This window comes from Otolemur garnettii, unplaced genomic scaffold (assembly GCF_000181295.1).
Source record: "Otolemur garnettii isolate 467f Iridium unplaced genomic scaffold, OtoGar3 scaffold00010, whole genome shotgun sequence".
Taxonomy (NCBI): domain Eukaryota; kingdom Metazoa; phylum Chordata; class Mammalia; order Primates; family Galagidae; genus Otolemur; species Otolemur garnettii.
The window spans coordinates 9,655,019-9,675,499 of NW_003852405.1; the positions used below are offsets into that span (position 1 = coordinate 9,655,019).

The 20,481-nt window shown below is 38.6% G+C and overlaps 1 protein-coding gene across 1 annotated transcript in view; it reads right to left on the reverse strand.

Moving 5' to 3' along the window:
* The window catches only part of MFSD14A (major facilitator superfamily domain containing 14A), a 43,851-nt gene that overhangs the window by 13,203 nt on the left and 10,167 nt on the right, over nt 1-20,481 (reverse strand). The window contains exons 2-8 of the mRNA XM_003784120.3: nt 15,609-15,704; nt 9,968-10,030; nt 8,179-8,306; nt 5,524-5,638; nt 2,601-2,819; nt 2,234-2,347; nt 1,411-1,482 (exon numbers count right to left, since the gene is read on the reverse strand). Coding sequence (XP_003784168.1) covers nt 1,411-1,482; nt 2,234-2,347; nt 2,601-2,819; nt 5,524-5,638; nt 8,179-8,306; nt 9,968-10,030; nt 15,609-15,704 — 807 coding nt within the window. The remainder of the gene's footprint in view (nt 1-1,410; nt 1,483-2,233; nt 2,348-2,600; nt 2,820-5,523; nt 5,639-8,178; nt 8,307-9,967; nt 10,031-15,608; nt 15,705-20,481) is intronic.

The following is a 20,481-nucleotide window of genomic DNA, read 5'->3' on the forward strand; positions in this document are numbered from 1 at the left end:
TTTTCCAGATCAAGGATTTTCAGGATAAAACTGAAATCAGAAGTAGCACTAATGTCATGTACATGTATGTGCAGGGATATGGGGAAGGTATATTATAAGATTAAAAAAAAATTAAGCTTGAAGTTGATCAGTAAACTTCAAAAATTTATGAACGATGAGATCTGCAGAAGTAATCCTACCCAAGAGATGGTGAACTATCTGCGGGGCCAATTACAAAACCCCTACTGGCCAGGTACAGTGGCTCACGCCTGTAAATCCCAGCACTCTCAGAGGAGGCCAGGGCGGGTGGATTGCTTGAGCTCACAAGTTCAAGACCAGCCTGAGCAAAAGCAAAACCCCATTTCTACTAAATACAGAAAAACTGAGGCAAGAGGATCGCTTGAGCCCCAGTTGGAGGATGCTGTGAGCTATGACACCTTGGCACTCTACCCAGGGCAATGCTTGAGATTTAGTCTCAAAAAAAAAGGCCCCTACCTTCCATTTTCTTTAAAGAAGAACAATGAAAGCTGCAATCTAGTACTCTGGATCTAAGGTTGGTAAAAGGGTTAACTCAGAACAGATCATTTTCAGAGAGTATAGAAGCAGCAAAAGCAAATAAGCGAGAAAGGGGAGGCTTTTTCACAGAAAGGAGAAAGACCCTGTGTGAGTGAATTATTGGTCAGAGACAGTTTGGAGGCCAGGATGAAGAAAATTGCCTAAGAAAAGCCAAATCCCTAGGCTGATTAATTCACCAAACAACCACTGTTTACCATCTGGGCCTCCAAAGACACATACTTTGAAGTTATTCTCTGCCGAAAGTCCTCTAATGGCTTTCTACCTCACACAGGTCTTACGAAGACCTACAAGGGCCCTCCCCATCTGGCCCCTCACTGACTCTCGGACTTCACTTCCTAACACTCCCTCCTCCTTCACTCCACTAGTGCCCTACTGGTCCCTTTGCTATCCCTTACACACACCAGCTTCACTCTCTCCTCAAGGTTTTATTTCTGTTCTCAATGCATGTAATTCTTTTTCTCTAGATATTCCCACAGCTCATTCCTTATACCTTTAGGTCTCTGCTCAAATGTTACCTTGCATCAAAGCAAGGCCTTCCCCTGACCCATAACACTTTTCCTCCAGTTACTCTCTGGCCACTTTCCCTTTTCTCTGTAGTCCTCATTATATATGATGTATTTATACCAACCTATTTCTTTTCTGTCTTATCTGACCAAAATGTAAATGCTACAATAGCAGGATTTTATTAAGTTCACTGCTGTATCCCCAGTGCCTGACACATGATAGGCATCTGATACATACTTATTCAATGAATAAACTGACAAAACAAGGACTAACAATAGACATAAAATTCCTAACTTGATACAAGTCCAGGGTCGCCCCTGTAACATTACTCTAAATGAATAAGAAACTCACCTGTGCGATAATGGAAAGAATGCCAAGGACCGCTATAAATGCTGCAACACTTTCTGGTGAAAATTTCATTATCTAGAAGGTTTCCAGAAAAAGTAACATTAATGAATGAAAATGTATAATAGCATACTAAGGCAACTACTTACCCAGAGTGTGCCGAAAAATGTATACACATTTTAAGAAAGGAAAAAAACTATAATAAAATTGTAATAACCTCTTGTAATTGCAGAAGTCAAACGTGAGCTGAGAATCACAAACTCAATACAGTTTTTTCCTTTCTCGAAATGTGTATACATATTTTTTGGCACCCTCTGTATAGTAACATTAAATGGGCCAGAAATAATAAATGTGACTCATTTATAAAGAAAGAATTCTTTAGAGAAAGTGACTTGAGTCTTAGCATACTAAAAGGACCTACTTACACATGGCAGGTCACTGGATTCGGATATTCTAAGTTGGAGACAGCTACCAAGCACTCAGAATTGTTTTACAAATAAATACTGTAGCATTTCACAGATAAAGCCTGATCTCTGTCTAGTCTACTTAATGTCAAGGAGAAAGAAACTGGAGCCAAGTGATGAGTTAAATCATCTCATCACCTCTATAAGCAACAGATAAACCATGTACACTGATGGGGAAAAATGCACCTTTTTTCACTGAAACTGAGAATCCTAGTGTACAAAATCCCCCCCCAGAAATGCACAAGGAGCACCAGCTGCACCCAACAGGAGGTTAGGTTTAATGGACTGTTTACAAAATGGCCTTCCAAAGTGTAAATATTTTTATCATGGCATTAAATTATGAAAGTGGTAGAACAGGACTTTACCTGTCTGAGGTATAAAAAAAAGCTGGAGTACTGGCCCGCCTCGGGCAGGTAGGAGAGGAACACCGTGATGCAGATGAGCAGCACTATGGAATCTTGGCCCACTTTTTTTAAGGACTAGAACAAGAAAAAGATCGATAGAAGGTTTTACATTAAAAACATTGAAGAAGATTCCTTCTGGCAGCACACACAAAGATGACTAGTCGCCCTTTTTAGTTATTTCATTCTCCCCCAAGTATTCTGAGAAGTATTTCAAAATGTTTAAAAAAATAAAATCCTTCAAGATGTTTTCCCAAAGCAAAATAGTCATGTTATTACTGAATAGTAATGTTGCACTGAATCACAAGAAAACAACAAAGTGTAAACTCACTGCGAAGGGGTCGGCCTGCTCCCAGGAGATGGGCGCTCCCCACGACGCTGGCCGCATCTTCTCAGGCAACGACTCTGGCACAGCCACAAGGATAAAACAAATATCTAGCAAAGCTATTGCTGTCGCTAAGACCACCACTAAGCTGTCCCCGTATACTCGTCCAAGGTAAGCTCCAATTGCGGGACTAGTGACTAAACTTGCAGCAAATGTTGCTGAAACCTGCAACAGATGAAGGGTAGAAAGAAATTAGTGAAGACACCTGTTTACTTCTAACAGCCCCCAACTCCTTTTGTCATCTTTACTTCGGAGAAACTTCCGTTGCACTCTCCCTTGCCTTCTCCCTACCACTTCTCTCACACTCTCCTTTTGCATGAAGGCAAAAGAATTCAAGTCTGGCCTTAAAAAGACATAACAGCCTTTCAGTACAGTGGCTTCCTACTTTCTTTTACACCTGGGAGCCCTTTGTTCAAATAAATCTGATTAACCAATTCATAGGTTAAAGAGATTTTAAAAAAGAAAAAAGTACTGGTTTAGCTGAGCAACGGTGCAGGCCTAGGCATTGTCAAATGCTCCCTCCCTGACAGCCAGTCATGCAACTCCACAAATATACTGCTCTGTGAAAGGAATCTCAAGTCCACTGCTCTGAGGAAATCCAATTTCGTTGTGATTTCTTCCAATATTAAAATTAAAACTAAATGAGCATTTATCTTGACACATATTAGGATGAAATAAAGCTTAAAGACTTTTGAGATTTCTCTTCTCGTCAATAGTAGCATTAAGTCCTAGCACAAAACTAAATTTGCTAATCTTTTTAGGTGGCAGGCTTACGACGATGAAGATCACACATCCCAGGCATTGAGACCATCTTCAAAACTCTGAGGAAGTCTATCATGCCTGGCGAAGAGGGTGACTGAAGTAGGGAGGACATAAGTAGAGAAAGCCTCTTAACCTCAGACATATCTGGCCTACTGGATGAATGGCCTACAAATTAGTACATGTGACAGCAAATAATACCTGACAAAAGCCACACTCTTAGGCACAGGGGAGCCTGCCTGTAGTCCAGGTCACCCGAGGCTGAGGTGGAAGGATCATATGCCAGCAGTTCAAGTCCAGTACCAGTAGAGGATAATGAGAAAATAATGCTGGGATTTTATTGTTTCTATGCTATTTCTGACTTTTGGATGGAGAATTCAAACTCCATAGCAGTACTTATTTGTAGCTGTTTTTGCTCAAGACAAGTAGTTCAACCTTCAAAGGTCAATTATTTTAACAAATACATAAAATTCTAATAACCTCAATCAATCTAGCTATCACTCCAAATGTCCATCAACTGGTGAATGGATAAACAAAATGTAGTATACAGCATACAACAGAATATACCACACGGAAATCAAAAGGAACAAATATTGACACACAGTATCGACACGGATGAATAGCAAAAGATTATGCTGAAGTGAAAAGCTAGACAACTACATTTTATATTATTTCATTTATAAAAAATTTCTAGAGAAGGCAAAACAAGAGACAGAAAGTGTATCTGTCAGCTGTCTGGGATTAGAGGTGAAATGGGGATGGATAGCAACTGGGCATAAGGGAACCGTTCTGGCTGACAGAAATGTTCTAAACCTGGACTGTGATGGAATCTGTTACGGCAGCCCTCGCTGAGGTCTCACAGAGACCCGGGTGTCGGCAGAGCTCAGGCACTATGTAGGGAAAGGGAAATGGTTCTTCCTCTGCGAGTCCATGAGGTATCTGAGGACACTCACAGAGATCAGTTTTGCAAAGCAGTGAGCAAAGGTCAGACAGAGGTACAGGTGTTTTGTCATGTCCCTTCTCCCTAATTCTCCTCACCCGCTGGCCATTTTTTTTCGGTTAGAAGAGGACCACAAAGATCTTATCCTCCTTTTATCTACATCCATACCGTTTCTAGAAGATTTAACTGGTCATCTGCCATAATATGCCTTTAATACACAAAATCTCCAGGTTGAAAATTGTTAATTTCAAAGGTTTGGTTATGGCATAACCAATTACTTCAGTCAAAATCCCATACCCTTAAATCTGGATTAGGGTGATGGATGCATTAACTGTATAAATTTACAAAATTCACCAAACTATATATATCCAAAATGGTTAAATTGTATGGTACGTAACCATAGCTTCATAAAGCTACACTGAAACACATTACCGTCCTACTTCTGGCTACCTAAGAATGACATGTGTGTTACTGTGCCTACAGCAGCCAGTCCACTGCTGGATTTAACAGGTGATAGATTCATTGGCCATTATTTAGTTTACCAAAACAATGTTTGGGAGCTGGCAAACTACATTTTTGTGGCCTAAATCTAGCTAAGAATGGTCCTTACATTTTTATTATTATTATTTGCTGTTTTTGGCCAAGGCTGGGTTTGAATCTGCCACCTCCGGCATATGGGGCTAGCGCCCTACTCCTTGCGCCACAGGTGCCGCCACATTTTTAAAGTGTGATAAACATATATACGCATGCAAAAGAATGAGATACAGACTGTACATGGTCTACAAGGACACAGGAAGGCTAGCTGATCTTCACGCTAGATGGAAGCCTCTTATATTTTAGACTAGGCATTGTAGAAATTATTTTTTAAAAGCATGTACTATTACATAATTCTTAATTTTAGAATTCTGTTAAAAAGGGCTCTAAAGAGGTAAAATACTCGATTGTAATTTCTATTTTGACATGATATAAATGTTTCCTGAATGGAAAGTATCAGACTTAAACATGCCTTTTTAAGTAAAATGAAAAAAATTTAAATGTATGATTTTATTAGAAAATATACACTGTTGCAAAAAATAAATCTTGTAATTCAAAGGTTTGCACACCTTATAATATACTTTAAAACACGGTATTTGTCAGTAGATAGAAAAAATATAGAATAAATACACATACCAATCCATAAGCCATACTTCTTTCATGCTCTTGGGTTATATCTGCTACATATGCAAATACCACAGAGAAAGTCACTGCAAAAACCCCAGAAACAGAGATAACAGCAAAGTACCACCTAAGAATGAAAGACAATTGAAAAGACATTGGTTAGAACAATTAATTACTATTACTTTAATCTTCCTTCATTTTTAAAAGTTAATTAGAGTAAGAATAGCTTACTAGGATAGTTCAAGGATTAACTTCTAGAAGTCATAAGCCACAGATACTATGAAAACATAGGGCTAGAAGTGGCCCTTCCATAGCAATTCAGTTACTATACAGGAATACTTAAAATTGGATTACTCAGATAAATCTTTTACCCAACTGTTGAACTGTTAAGTGGCTTTGTTGTTTCTACTAAAAATAGCAATAAATTAAAGTCCATTATAATCCATCTATTACTATTTTCTACCACCATAGTACACAAAACACAAAATTCAGTAAAGAAAACGGATGAACAAGTTTCTTCCTATTTATTTTGAGCTTATACATAGAAATTAGGTGTTTTCATTAAGTTATCTTTAGCTCTTCAAATGTTGGCAAAACAAACAACTCAGTCTTCACGCAGATGAAATCTGGACGTTAAGAGTTCAGTGTTCATAAAATTGAGAAGAGACAGTTACTGTAAAGGGTGAACAAAAGATATTTTAAAAAAGCAAAATGTAATTTTAGTATATATGATTCCCAAATAGCTACCTAAGAAGTTTCTACTATAATTCTGATGTTTAGTTTTTAAAAATCATTTGTAATCATAGTAAACTTTCAAAATATCATTTCACCAGGACTTTATTGCTATTAAAATTGTTCTAATATACTACTTTCCACAGCAAATTCTTTGTTCATTCACTAGATTCTTCTGGTGAGATTTCCTTTCCCTGAATAGTCTTCATCAAGAGTGTTTAGAGTTGTATCTAACCTAGGAGAGGAAGATGCTGCTGCATATATATATGTATACACACACACACACACACACACACACACACACACCCTTGAGCCTTTCTAGACAACACCATGGAAATACAGCCTCTGCATGAGGTACAATTAACTAACATCAATACTCAGGGGAATAGAAAGAACATCACTCAGAAAATAAGTCTACAACCAAATTGGGCTCTACTGCTCTGGGATAATTAGTCTCTTTTTGTCAGCTTTCCTTTCTGACCTCCCCAGTGGAAAAAAATTCTGATTTTAATCAGGGTGGCCCTGAGCTCAGCCTCTTCTAACTAGCAACAGCATAAGCCTGATATCTGACTAAGGAGATACAGCAGAAGTTGGATGGGAATTCTATAAAGCTTCCTTTAAAGAAGATGGTGAGTTTCCTTAACCACTCCTTCCATCTTGCTGCCTGGAGCTCAAGTAGCCAAATGGATAGTGAGGTGAGGACTGAGAATGGCAGAGCAGTTAGACAGAAAAAGCTAGGTCCCCTGGATCTGCCATACCAGCTCTAGACTTTTTTTGATATAGGGAGAGAAATAAACTCCCTTGATTTTTTATTTCTGGCTTTAGTGACAAATAGCAAAGCCCATTCCTAATGAATATAAATAATGATAAGCTTTGTGTATTTTTAACACTATACTTTTTTTTTTTTTTTGAGACAGAGCCTCAAGCTGTCCCCCTGGGTAGAGTGCCGTGGCATTACAGCTCACAGCAACCTCCAACTCCTGGGCTCAAGCGAGTCTCCTGCCTCCGCCTCCCAAGTAGCTGGGACCACAGGCGCCCGCCACAACGCCCGGCTATTTTTTGGTTGCAGGCGTCATTGTTGTTTGGCGGGTCCGGGCTGGGGATTCGAACCCGCCACCTTAGGTGTACGTGGCTGGCGCCTTAGCCGGTTGAGCTATAGGTGCCGAGCCTTTAACACTATACTTAAGGAAAACCAGTTAGCAATCCTATCTAGTCCTCCAAACATTGTTTTGAAATTTGGGCTATGGAATCCAAAAGCAGGTTAACCAGTAGTCTAGACCTGCAGTACCCAAACCTCAGGTGCAGACAGGTACCAATCCATGGCCTGTTAGGAACTGGTCCTCACAACAGGTGACCCACAGGGCCAGATAGCAAAGCTTCATTTGTATGTACAGCTGCTCCCCACCACCACCCATGCTCCACCTCCCATCAGATCAGCAGGAGCATCAGACTCTTGAGAACCCTACTGCTGCACATGTGAGGGATCTAGGTTATGCCCTCCTTATAAGAAACTAGTGTGTGATGATCTAGGTGGAGCGGAGGCAGTGATGCTAGCGCTGGGATTATCATCAGCAGAGAGGTCTGACTACACAGAGACCATAATAAATCAAGTACTTGCAGACTCGTATCAAAACCACCTCCCTCCACCTCCCTCAGAAAAACTGTCTTCCTGAAACTGGTCCCTAGTGCCAAAAAGGTTGGGGACCACTGGTCTAAATGCTTCTAATAGTATCATCTAGTTCTGAAACCTTTATAAAGTATCACTTAGCTACTTTATTCTTAGGGGCCTTCTTATCCATATGAAAGAATAAATTAGAAAAATAAAATCAAAATCTATATAGATAAGACAGCAAGAAAAGTGAATGAAATCAAGGAATTAAGAAAGCAATAACACAAAGTGGTAATTTAGTTGCTGTAATATGAATACACACATACCATGGGCTGATCTTCATTAAAGGAATTGGGGCACATGTGAAAAATACTGTTAGCAGCAAGAAGGATTTTCGGCCCCAAACATCAGAAAGAGCACCAATAAGTGGGGCACTGAGGAACGACAACAAACCCTAAAAAAATTTAAATGAAAAAAAAAACATGTATATTATATTCATGAATCCAAAATAAATCATTTTATTACCATAGAAGAATTTTAAAACAAGTTTATTTCCCAAATAAACATATCACTATACTTTGGATATATAACTTTATTTCTTATCTCTGTATAATTTGAAAAATACCCAAATAGTTTGGAATCATCTTCAGGGCTCTAGTTGGATATTAAATATGAAATGCTCTAATGAATTCTCAATCACAATAATGCCACAGTAGCAATTCTAGAAAGATTATATGCTAATTATCTATTTTTATAACCATAGGCTATTATCTGTAAGCTTTGTTGGTCAAATTGGATGAGGAGTAAAGAATCTGTGCAATAATGAACACTTTACCATACTGATCTAGTTTTATACTTATGACTAATTTTAGAATTTTAGTATAGTTTACCCCTTTTCAATCTATATTCTAATTATTAGCTTTTTTTTTTTTTTTTTTTTTTTTGAGACAGAGCCTCAAGCTGTCCCCCTGGGTAGAGTCCTGTGGCATCACAGGTCACAGCAACCTCCAACTCTTGGGCTCAAGTGAGTCTCCTGCCTCAGCCTCCCAAGTTGCTGTCACCAGAGGTGCCTGCCACAACGCCTGGCTATTTTTTTTTTTTTTTTGGTTGCAGCTGTCGTTGTTTGGCGGGCCCGGGCTGGGTTCGAACCCGCCACCTTAGGTGTATGTGGCTAGCGCCACTTGAGCCATAGGCGCCAAGCCTTATTATTAGCTTATAAAAGCATTGAGGTCTCCAGAATAAGAATGCCAAAATATGACCAAGCACGTGGTCACGCCTATAATCCTAGCACTTTGGGAGTCTGATGGGGGTAAAATGCTTGAGCTTAGAAGTTTCAGACCATTTTTTGTGAGACAGAGTCTCATTTTGTCACCGCATAGATTGTGGTGGCATCATAGCTCACAGCAACCTCAAACTCTTGGGCTCAAGCGATTCTCTTGCCTCAGCCTCCCATGCAGCTGGGACTACAGGTACCTGCCACAACACCCAGCTATTTTTAGAGATGGGGGTCTTGCTCTTGCTCAGGCTGGTCTAGAACTTGTGAGCTCAGGCAATCCACCCACCTCGGCCTCCCAGAGTGCTAGGATTATAGGTGTGAGCCACCTTGCCTGGCCTGAGGCCATCTTGAGCAAGAGTGAGACGCTAGTAAAAATAGAAAAAACTACCTGGGTCTGGTGGCACATGCCTGTAGTCTCAGCTACTTGGGAGGCTAAGACAAGAGGATTGCTCAAGCTCAAGAGTTTAAGGTTGCTGTGAGCTATGACACCATGGGGATTCTACCCAGGACAAAGGAGTAAGACTGTCTCAGGAAAAAAAAAAAGAAAGAAAGAATACCAAAATAAAACACTTGAGGAATCTGTTATGATGTGGTTATTATTATCACATAGAGTTGGTTATATAGTTGTCAAATCATATTTAAAACCCAGTTAAGTCTTAAAAGTATAAAGCAATCCTCAAAATAAGCTTAATCTAATTATAAAAATTAACATTTATTTGATTAGTCAATTAACTGAATATGTTGGCAGAATCATATATATATATACACACACACACACACATATAAAAGTATTTATGTTATATACACGCATATGTATATGTGCGTATGACTGAGCCTACCTTTACTCCTTGAATTAGGCCATTCATCAGAAATGTATGTTTAGGGAAGGTTTCATGTAATACCTAAAGAATGAAAATAGAAATCACATGCCATTTAAGTCTTGGTAAAATTTTTACATTGACATTTTCAGACATCCCTACATAATACAATACAAATTTCATATCAATTTTCAGATTGGTATGATACTATACATGCATATGAGTAAATGTGAACAGACATTTATATGGCATTTACTATGTTATGGGGCATTCAGCTGGGCGTTTTACATATATTCAGTTAATTCTTCATAACAGCTCTATTAGAAAATTGATACCCAAGAGGGGAAATGTCTTGTCCAAGATCACACAATCAGGAAGTGCCAAAGCTGAAGCTGACCCCAGGCGGTCAGGCTGGAAAGCCTAGGCTAGTCATCAATCCCTGTGCTATGTGTCTTCCCAGCATAGCTCACTCACAACTTTCAGATGGCTTTACAAAGAAATTTTAGTTGCCACAAAGTGGATTCTAGAAAAGTAAGAAAAAAAATAACAACCTATGAAAATAAATAACAAGTTATTCTATCCTTTCCATGCTCTGTTCTTAAATCACACGGCATCAATTTGTTCCATGGGCAACAAGTGAACCAGTGGGAACCCAACTAGAAAAGTAAAAAAACAGCAGCTACCACTTTTACAGCCTATGTGGCAAGGGCTGTCTATATACATTTATTTAATCCTAACAACCTTATGATTAGATAATATTACCACTTTACAGATGAAGCAACTGAGTTCTTGGTTGATTCAGAAGCCAATGCTTCTTTCATATACAAAGCTCTGCTCAGTAAAACAACAGAGTGTCCACGTGGGAACAGGAAGGAGGGGAAGTCTTTTTTCCAGTCAGGAACACTATGCTAAGTGTACTTTCTGACATCTTGCAAGGAGAACTCTTAAGATCAGAATTGCTCCCTTTAATTACTCTTTTGTCAAAAATTTACTCATTGTACGTAAAAATAAAGAAAAATGGAAATGTCCACAAAGAAAATCATTAACATAGAAAAATTGCCTATTCATGGTATCTATATGTTTTGTATCAGTAGTTCTCAAATGACAGCAATCCCCCTCCCGCCGCAGGGGGTATATGGCAACTTCTGAGATACTTTTGCTTATCATAACTTGCAGATGGGAGAGAGGGAAGACACTACTGACATGTGGGTAAGTGGAGGTCAAGAATGCTGCAATGCCCAGCTCAGCCACCAACAACAAATAACTGTCTGAAATGTCAATGGTGCTGGGGCTGAGAAAAGCTGTTATTATTTATAATTAAGAACAACAGATCTAAAGAAGCAGTCTATGGTTTTCTTTCTGTAGAGGACCAGATAGTATTTTCAGCTTTCCCCAGCTTAGCAGGTCATATGGTTTCTGTCACAAGTACTTAACTCTGTCCTTCTAAAACAAAATTGGTCACAGGCTACATGTAAATGAATGGGTATGGCTGTGGCCCAAGAAAATTTTATTTTCAAAAAAGAGTATATGAGAAGGATTTGGGCTTTTGGCCATACCTCCCAGTCACTGTATTACTAAAGGAAAAGATTTAAATGCCTTAGACTAGTATCCTAAAACCTTTCACAATCAACCCAAATCTATTTGTCTTTCAATAATCACAGAGAGACTAAAGCAAGCCAAATCTTTCTAGGTATAAACAACAGGTTTGGTGTTATACAGAAAGAAGAACATAGCAAAGGCATGAAGCTTTGTAGTATGTTAGAGCTTATCAGGAATGATTCGCTTTGCCACGTTATCCTCCATTCCAATCACTCTGTTCTCTTCACCGTTACAGAAACATATTCCTATGTTTTCTAATAATCATAAATGTATACATGATATCCTGTTCGTTTTGAATGTTCTCCATATCTTCTCTATCTAGCCAATCTTCAAACTTTCCAAATTGCTTCTCTGCTACCAAACTTTTCGCTCCAAAGCAATTAATTCCCTTTTAGAGCCATATAGTTTCTAATAAAATTTAAACAGAGAGACAAATATAACAAGTAATTCAAACGTAAAGATTTTTGATCTGGGCTGGGCACAGTGGCTTAAGCCTGTAATCCTAGCACCTTGGGAGGCTGAGACAGGAGAACTGCCTGAGGTCAATTTGAGACAAGCCCAAGTAAGAGCAAGACCCTATCTCTACCAGAACCAGAAAAAACTAGCTGGGAGTTGTGGCAGGTGCCTATAGTCCCAGCTACTCAGGAAGTTGAGGTAGGAAGACTGCTTGAATCTAGGAGTTGGAGGTTGTAGTGAGCTATGATGATGCCATTGTACTCTAGACAGGGTGACAGAGCAAGACTCTGTCTCATAAAAAGATTATATACACACATGTAGAAAAATGAAAGCTCTGAGCTTAAAATTCATTAACATTTAGCTGGGTACAGTGGTATATGCCTGTAGTCCTAGCTACTCCAAATGCTGCGGCCAGAGGATTGCTTGAAGCCAGGATTTTAGGATTAGCCTGGACAACACAGCAAGATTCCGTTTTAAAAAAATCATTAAAATTTAAACATTTTCCTGGAGATGCTTGATTTTAAAAGCTTAACAGATAAAAAATGAAAAAGGTAAAGAATTCCGAATAATACTACAAGCAACACTCTCTAGAAACAGTAACATCATTTTGCCACTTTAAAATTCAAGTATAAAGATCAAACAGGGGATTTAAAACTGTTATGATAAGCAAGGCAAAATAAAGTCTTAAAGATATCATAGCAGGTGTTCCAAGAAATGCAGTCATGCTGGCTTAAAACAAGAACAAAAAACTTCATTAAAGTTTCAGCACCTTTCATTTCCCAACCAGAATCCAGTACAGACATTCCCTGACTTAACAATGATTTAGTATTTCAGACTTCATATGTGTAAAAGGTATTCAGTAGAAACCATACTTCAAATTTTGAATTTTGATCTTTTCCCAGGCTACTGATTTGTGCCATGATCCTCTTTTTTCTTCTTTCCCTCACAATACTTTCTTGTTCTGCTCTACAGCGGGCAGCAGCTCCCAGTCAAGGAGCTTCACAGGATCAAGAAGGTAAACAATGATGTCCGCCAGTGTGGTGTGCTGTTGGATGACCCTGCCCACCAGCAGGCTCACGTAAGCCATCTGAGCATGGTTAAGGCAGAACAGGCTAAGTTGAGATTTGGTAGGTTAGGTATATAAATGTGTTTTCAACTTAAACATTGAAACTTGAAAATTTCAACTTATAGTGGGTTTATCCAGATTTAACCCTATTGTAAGTCAAGGAGCATCTGTATTTTAAAAAGTGAAAAAGGGAAAAATGTAAAACGCTATCCATTTTTTAAATAAAAATAATTCAGAATACACTAAGCAAAAGTCTATTTCTATGTCTGCAAAACATAACCTAATAAACAAGACTTTTTGCCTAAATAAGGAGATTCCTTCTTTGTTCTTAAATCTCCCTTCATTCACCAAAAAAAAGAGAAATGTATTAAAGTTACACAAAAAGTTGCCATAATCTAAAAAATGTAAACCAGAAGCAAATTTTTAAAATAGCTACATACATTTTAAATCCTGATGACAAATTATGGAAATACCACAAATTATGAACAGCTTGCTAACAGCTTACATTTTAATCCCGCTACTTAGCTAGTGGTTCAGCTATCCAACAACCTCAACTATCTAAAACAGCAGTTCTCAACCTGTGGGTCACGACAGACAGGAACTGCATTAAAGGGCTGCAGCATTAGGAAGGTTGAGAACGACTGATCTAAAACATGAGTAAGAGCCACTTACTAACTAGCATTCCCCAAAAGACTGGACACCAGAGTCAAGCAAGCCTAGGTTCAAATGCCAACAACACAGTTTACTATCATAGTAGCAGTCAAGTTTCTTAATTTTGCTAGGTCTCAATTTCCTCATCTGCATTAAGAGGCTAATATTAATATCCCACTTATAAGGTGGTTGTGGGGGTTAAATGAAAATACATTTAAAGTGCTTAGCACCATGCCTGGATCCATCATAATATAAATACATACAGACTGTTTACTATTACAAAGCTCCAGCACTTTAAATCACAGGAATGATGATCCACCACAAAGATGTATGAGTTAAACTGGCAGCAGATTAGACACAAGCACCCTAGAGCATTAGGAAAGCTAATATAGTCATGCGCCCACAAGTCACCATAGTATCTCTACCCTGGCAACAGATTATTACAATATACCGAATGTCACAATGAACACGCATCATCTGAGGAAGTTCCAAATCACCCTACTTGGATTATGAATATTTGTGAAATTAATTTTTGAAAGATTTCTATTAGAAATCAGTAAACTAAAAAACAAATTGCTATTTTAAAAGTCCACATTTCAATTCTTTTTTTTTTTTTTTTTTGGAGACAGAGCCTCAAACTATCCCCCTGGATAGAGTGCTGTGGCATCACAGCTCACAGCAATCTCCAACTCCTGGGCTCAAGCGAGTCTCTTGTCTCAGCCTCCCAAGTAGCTGGGACCACAGGCGCCTGCTAGTTGCAATGCCTGGCTATTTTTTGGTTGCAGCCGTCATTGTTATTTTGCAGGCCCAGGCTGGATTCAAACCTGCCACCTTAGGTGTATGTGGCTGGCGCCTTAGCCACTTGAGCCACAGGTACCAAGCCTCACATTTCAATTCTTTTGAAAATCCATGTATGTAAAACTGATGATCCATTATAGGTAAATGACCAATAGAAACATATTCCAACTGGCATTCTTAGAATTATATATCAACTTATTCAGGGAGCTATTCTAACTGGCAAAACATGGTTTATTATAAAAAGAAGGCATTTATCTGACAATTTTATTTTCTTCTGAATCTTGTTATAGCAGTGCTTATACATATGCCCTGTATATTCAAAATAACTGCTAAATGTCAATATTTCATGTATATTAGCAATGTCTATGCAGCTGTAAATAAGTATGACAAGAAATAAGGATTGTAAACGTTCTTAAACTAGTTTACCCTACTTAATGATCATTTAATTTTTCCATCTCATGAACATATAAAATTCTAGGATTTGGTAAGCAATACATGTAATCCTAAATAGTCCTTTTAAGATCTTATAGACTTCTACCACAGATACACTTTCCTTTATTCCATTCCCTTTATCTACACCAACAGGAGAAAACCAGCTATCAGCCAACTCAGGCAGTTTGGTAGGGAGGCCTTTTCTAAGGTTCCAAATCTGGGGAAATTTGGATAAAATCAGCTTAGGCCTATGAAAAAACTAACCCTTCTACATGGTTACCTCTCAATCCTTAGCCTAAATGAAAAGAAACTTGTATTTAGAAAATGGAACTGCATAAATTAATCTCAAAAGAATTATGCTGAGTCATGCAGGTCATAGACATCATCCTTCCTAAACTTGATGTAAGAATCCCCTTTCCCCTCTTCAAACAGAGCTATGACGAGCCTCTGCTTGAACGCGTCCAAATATATACCTACACCCCTCCAAAAAAGCAAAGGAAAAGTGAAAGTTGGAAAAGCCCACTCAAGCGGGAAATTCCAGGAAAGCAGGGAAGGGTTGAAAAGTTTGTTGGGAGAATTAACCATGGAAAAGAAAAGGAGCCATTTTTTCCTTCCAAATGATTTAAGAGTTAAAGACAAATAAGTTAAAAGATTACTTACCACCAAGGTAGGTGCTGTCAATAATCCCCAAGCAAAAAACTCCAAAAAGATGACAATAACCGCATGATAAACACTAGGAGAACCTATTCCTTGAGGCTGAAAAAAAAAAAGATTTTTTTTTAAAAAGTTAAGAGTACATTCCAGAATTAATTACAATGATGGCAACAGTCAATAAATACTTAATTAAGAACATGTATGTACTGGGCACTGCGTCAGACTTTTGTACACACTGTACGTGTCCTCAAGGTGACAAGGACAGACAAGAAAACAAATTCAATACTGTAAGCACAGTGTGCAGTGGGAAGGGCTGAGAATATCAGATTCCCAAGAGGAAGGTTAAAGGCTGTAACAGAGTTAGACAGGAGAGGGCAGAGGGTGGGAAGGAGAGCTCAGCCTGCACAGAGGTTCAGAGGCTGGCAGCATGAGGCATCATGGGACTCACATATATAGTTCAGCACAGCTAGAGCAGGGGCAGCACGTTGGGCTGTATTTCAAGATGACCTAGAGGTACTCAAGGACTAGTTAAAAAGTGTATGTTCTGAAGGCAATGGGGAGCCACTAAAGGATTTTAAATAAGATGCACATGATTTGATGAAAGTTATAAGAAAGATTCTTCCGGCAAAGGTGTAGCAGTTAAGAGGCTACTGCACTAATCTAAAACATAAATGAAGCAAGCAGCAAAAAAACAGGTATTAACATGGCTCAAAAGCAGAACAGTATTGTAATGGAAGTTTACATTCCAATGTATTCCATACATTACATTACATTGTATTTGGGAGTTTACCTAATAAAGGACGTGAAAGAGCTCTATAAAGAGCACTATGAAACTCTAAGAAAGGAAATAGCTGAAGATGCTAATAGAAAAACATACCATGCTCATGGCTGGGAAGAATCAACATTGTTAAAATGTCCATACTACCCAAAGTAATCTACAGATTTATGCAATCCCTATTAAAACACCACCGTCATACTTTAAAGATCTCGAAAAAATAAGACTTTGTTTTATATGGAATTAGAAAAAAACCTCAAATAGCCAAGACCTTACTTAGAAATAAAAACAAAGCAGGAGGAATTACGCTATCAGACCTCAGACTACACTATAAATCAATAGTGATCAAAACAGCATGGTACTGGTACAAAAACAGAGAGGTAGATGTATGGAACAGAATAGAGAACCAAGAGATGAACCCAGGTACTTACTGTTATTTGATCTCTGCCAAGCCAACTAAAAACATTCAGTGGGGAAAAGATTCCCTATTTAACAAATGGTGCTGGGTGAACTAGGTGGCGACCTGTAGAAGACTGAAACTGGACCCACACCTCTCACCATTAACTAAGATAGACTCTCACTGTATTAAAGATTTAAACTTAAGACATGAAACTATAAAAATACTAGAAGAAAGTACAGGGAAAACTCTTGAAGAAATTGGCCTGGGTCAGTATTTTATGAGGAGGACACCCTGAGCAATTGAAGCAACACCAAAAATACACTACTGGGACCTCCTCAAATTAAAAAGCTTCTGCACAGCCAAGAACACAGTAAGTAAAGCAAGCAGACAGCCCTCAGAATGGGAGAAGATATTTGCAGGTTATGTCTCCAACAAAGGTTTAATAACCAGAATCCACAGAGAATTCAAACGTATTAGCAAGAAAAGAACAAGTGATCCCATCTCAGGGTGGGCAAGGGACTTGAAGAGAAAATTCTCTGAAGAAGACAGGCACACGGCCTACAGACACATAAGAAAATGCTCATCATCCTTAATCATCAGAGAAATGCAAATCAAAACTACTTTGAGATATCATCTAACTCCAGTAAGATTAGCCCATATCACAAAATCCCAAAACCAGATATGCTGGTGTGGATGTGGAGAAAAGGGAACACTTTTACATTGCTGGTGAGAATGCAAACTAATACGTTCCTTTTGGAAGGATGTTTGGAGAACACTGAGAGATCTAAAAATTGACCTGCCATTCAATCCTGCAATTCTTCTACTAGGTATATATCCAGAAGACCAAAAATCACATTATAACAAAGATATTTGTACCAGAATGTTTACTTCAGTCCAATTCATAATTGCTAAGTCATAGAAGAAGCCCAAGTGCCCATCGACCCATGAATGAATCACTAAATTGTGGTATACGTGCACCATGGAATATTATGCAGCCTTAAAGAAAGATGGAGACTTTACCTCTTACATGTTTACATGGATGGAGCTGGAATATGTTCTTCTTAGCAAAGTATCTCAAGAATGGAAGAAAAAGTATTCAATGTACTCAATCTTACTATGAAACCAAGTTATAGCTTTCTTATGAAAACTGTAACCCAATTATAGCCCAAGAAGAGGGAAGAGAATGGGAGAGGGAGGGGAGGGGAGGGGGAAGGATGGGTGGAGGGAGAGTAATTGGTGGGATCATGCCTATGGTGCATCTTACAAGGGTACATGTGAAAATTACTAGGTGTAGAACATAAATGTCTTAACACAATAACTAAGAAAATGCCATGAAGGCTATGTTAACTAGTTTGATGAAAGCATTTCAAATTGTGTATAAAACCAGCACATTGTACCCCAGGATTGCATTAATGTACACAGTTATGATTTAAAAAAAAAAAACGCGTAACAGCCCCCATAGTAGGACATAAGAAATTTGGGATTCCATATTCATAAGGAAGAATATGCAAGATTAAGTTCACATTTATACAGGGGCTAGATATGTCATAAGAATTACTTTAGTTATTAAATTTCAAATCTTAAAGGGCAGTATGAAATTGATGGAAAAACAATCTATAATACCACTTCAGTTTCCACTAAAAAAGTCTGTATAATAAGAGAAAGACAAGGTTTTTTGGGCAAATGTCTAAACTACTGCTATTTGACCTCATTAATCAACTTAAACATGTAAGATCAGGATTTGCATGCAAACAAATACTAATTACAATATCATACCTAACTAAACTTAAAGAATATTCAATAGCCTTATGTGGAAATGTTAACTGTTTGGATTTCTTTATATACCGTAAACAATGCCTTATCATATTTAGTACTGTCACAATGCATCATCATCAGTTAAAATAACAGATGACTCTCCTACCTTACAGAACTTAGGTACCGAAAAACCTCCTTGGTAGAACCTGAGGTTGAGGAACTGGAGACAAGGAGGGGAGGTTGAAGGACCCTGTCTGGGAATGAATTTCTACAAGATCTCATTCACTCAGCAAACGTATATGGAGCACCTGCTACATACCAGAGGTTCCAGGATTACAAAAACAATTAAGACAGATACCCTGAAGGCAAGGAGTTCACAGTCTGGAGAGGAAGAAACCTCATTATATTCACCTGCTTATGTGTAAAAGAGATATTAAAAGGCTAAGAAGAAAAGGAAGAATACCGAAAAAAAAAAAGCAAGTGGTATGGATACTCATTTTGGAGAAAACCAGAATAAACTAAAGTTGCTGGAGAATACAAACTGGTAGTCAATAAGAAGAGAGTGAGGCAGATGAGGTGCCTCTACTTTGTTAAGGAGTTTCTCATCTTTTCTTAAGAAAACATTGAAAGGTTTCAAGAAAGAGAATGGTCTAATCAGACCTGCATTTTTCAATACCTAACTCTGGTGATTTTCCTAAAGGACAGAACTGAGGATCGAAGTGTCTGCAAAAGGAGGCTATTGGGATTAGCTCAAAGGAGATGATGAGGCATGAAATAGTGAAGTGGTTTGGACTCTGGAGGGGAGGGAAGGGGGATAAAAGTATTCAAGAGGTGAAGATGGCAGAACTTGATAAACAGGGGGAGGGAGAATCAAGAATGACTTCCAAGTTTTTAGCTTGACCATCAAGTAGCAGACGGTGATGGCTTCCAGCATTCTCCTCTGAGGCTCCTATCTATGACATTGGCCTCTTTTCTTGAAATATTTCTATTGTCTTTGAATGCTGATTAGAAATGTCCGCAGCATATGTGATGTTTGAAACTACCAGAGTGAACAAAATTTTCAGGAGGGTAATAAGTGTAAAAAGAACAGTTGGCTAAGACAGAACCCCAAGGAACCCTTTAGTGGTAGGGAGAAGAAAAGGAAGCCAAGAGGAAGATCAAGAAGAACCAATGTGAAAAATATCAGGAGAATCTATGTCACAGATGACAAAGGAGCAGCGTTAGGAAGGAAGGGTTGGGGACCCATAAGTACCAAATGGAACAAGGTTAGGAAGGTAACATCAAAAATGGCTGTAGGATTTGGCAAGCACCAAACCAGTTTTGTTCACCACCACATACCCCTAGCACCTAGTAGAGAGCTTACTAGAACTCTGGGCCTTTAACAAAGCTAATGTGTAATATGAATATAATCTATATTATAAATCTCTAAGAAGATAGAGTATGCACTGTTTTCCAACTTTCAAGATAGAATCCTTTTACAAAACAGATAGTATCTCATGCCCACTTGTGTTCTGTGGAAAAAAGTTTGGGAAATGCTGTAATTATATTTTTTAAAAAATGTAAGTATACAACATAGATCAAAAAAGATGGTAGAAAATAATGTGTTAAATGTGGCTCTGTGTTTAAGCACACTTAATCAGTCAAAGAAAATGGCAGAGACGGCTTCCCAGGAAGAATCTAAGACTTTAAAGTCCAGCAGGAAAAATGTCAGGATTGTCAGGTGTACATGGCATGGTGTACACAGCATGGTGTACACCTGGTGTCGGGAGCACACGGCATGGTGTACACCTGGTGTCGGGAGCACACGGCATGGTGTACACCTGGTGACGGGAGCACACGGCATGGTGTACACCTGGTGACGGGAGCACATGGCATGGTATACACCTGGTGACGGGAGCACATGGCATGGTGTACACCTGGTGTCAGGTGTACATGGCATGGTGTACACC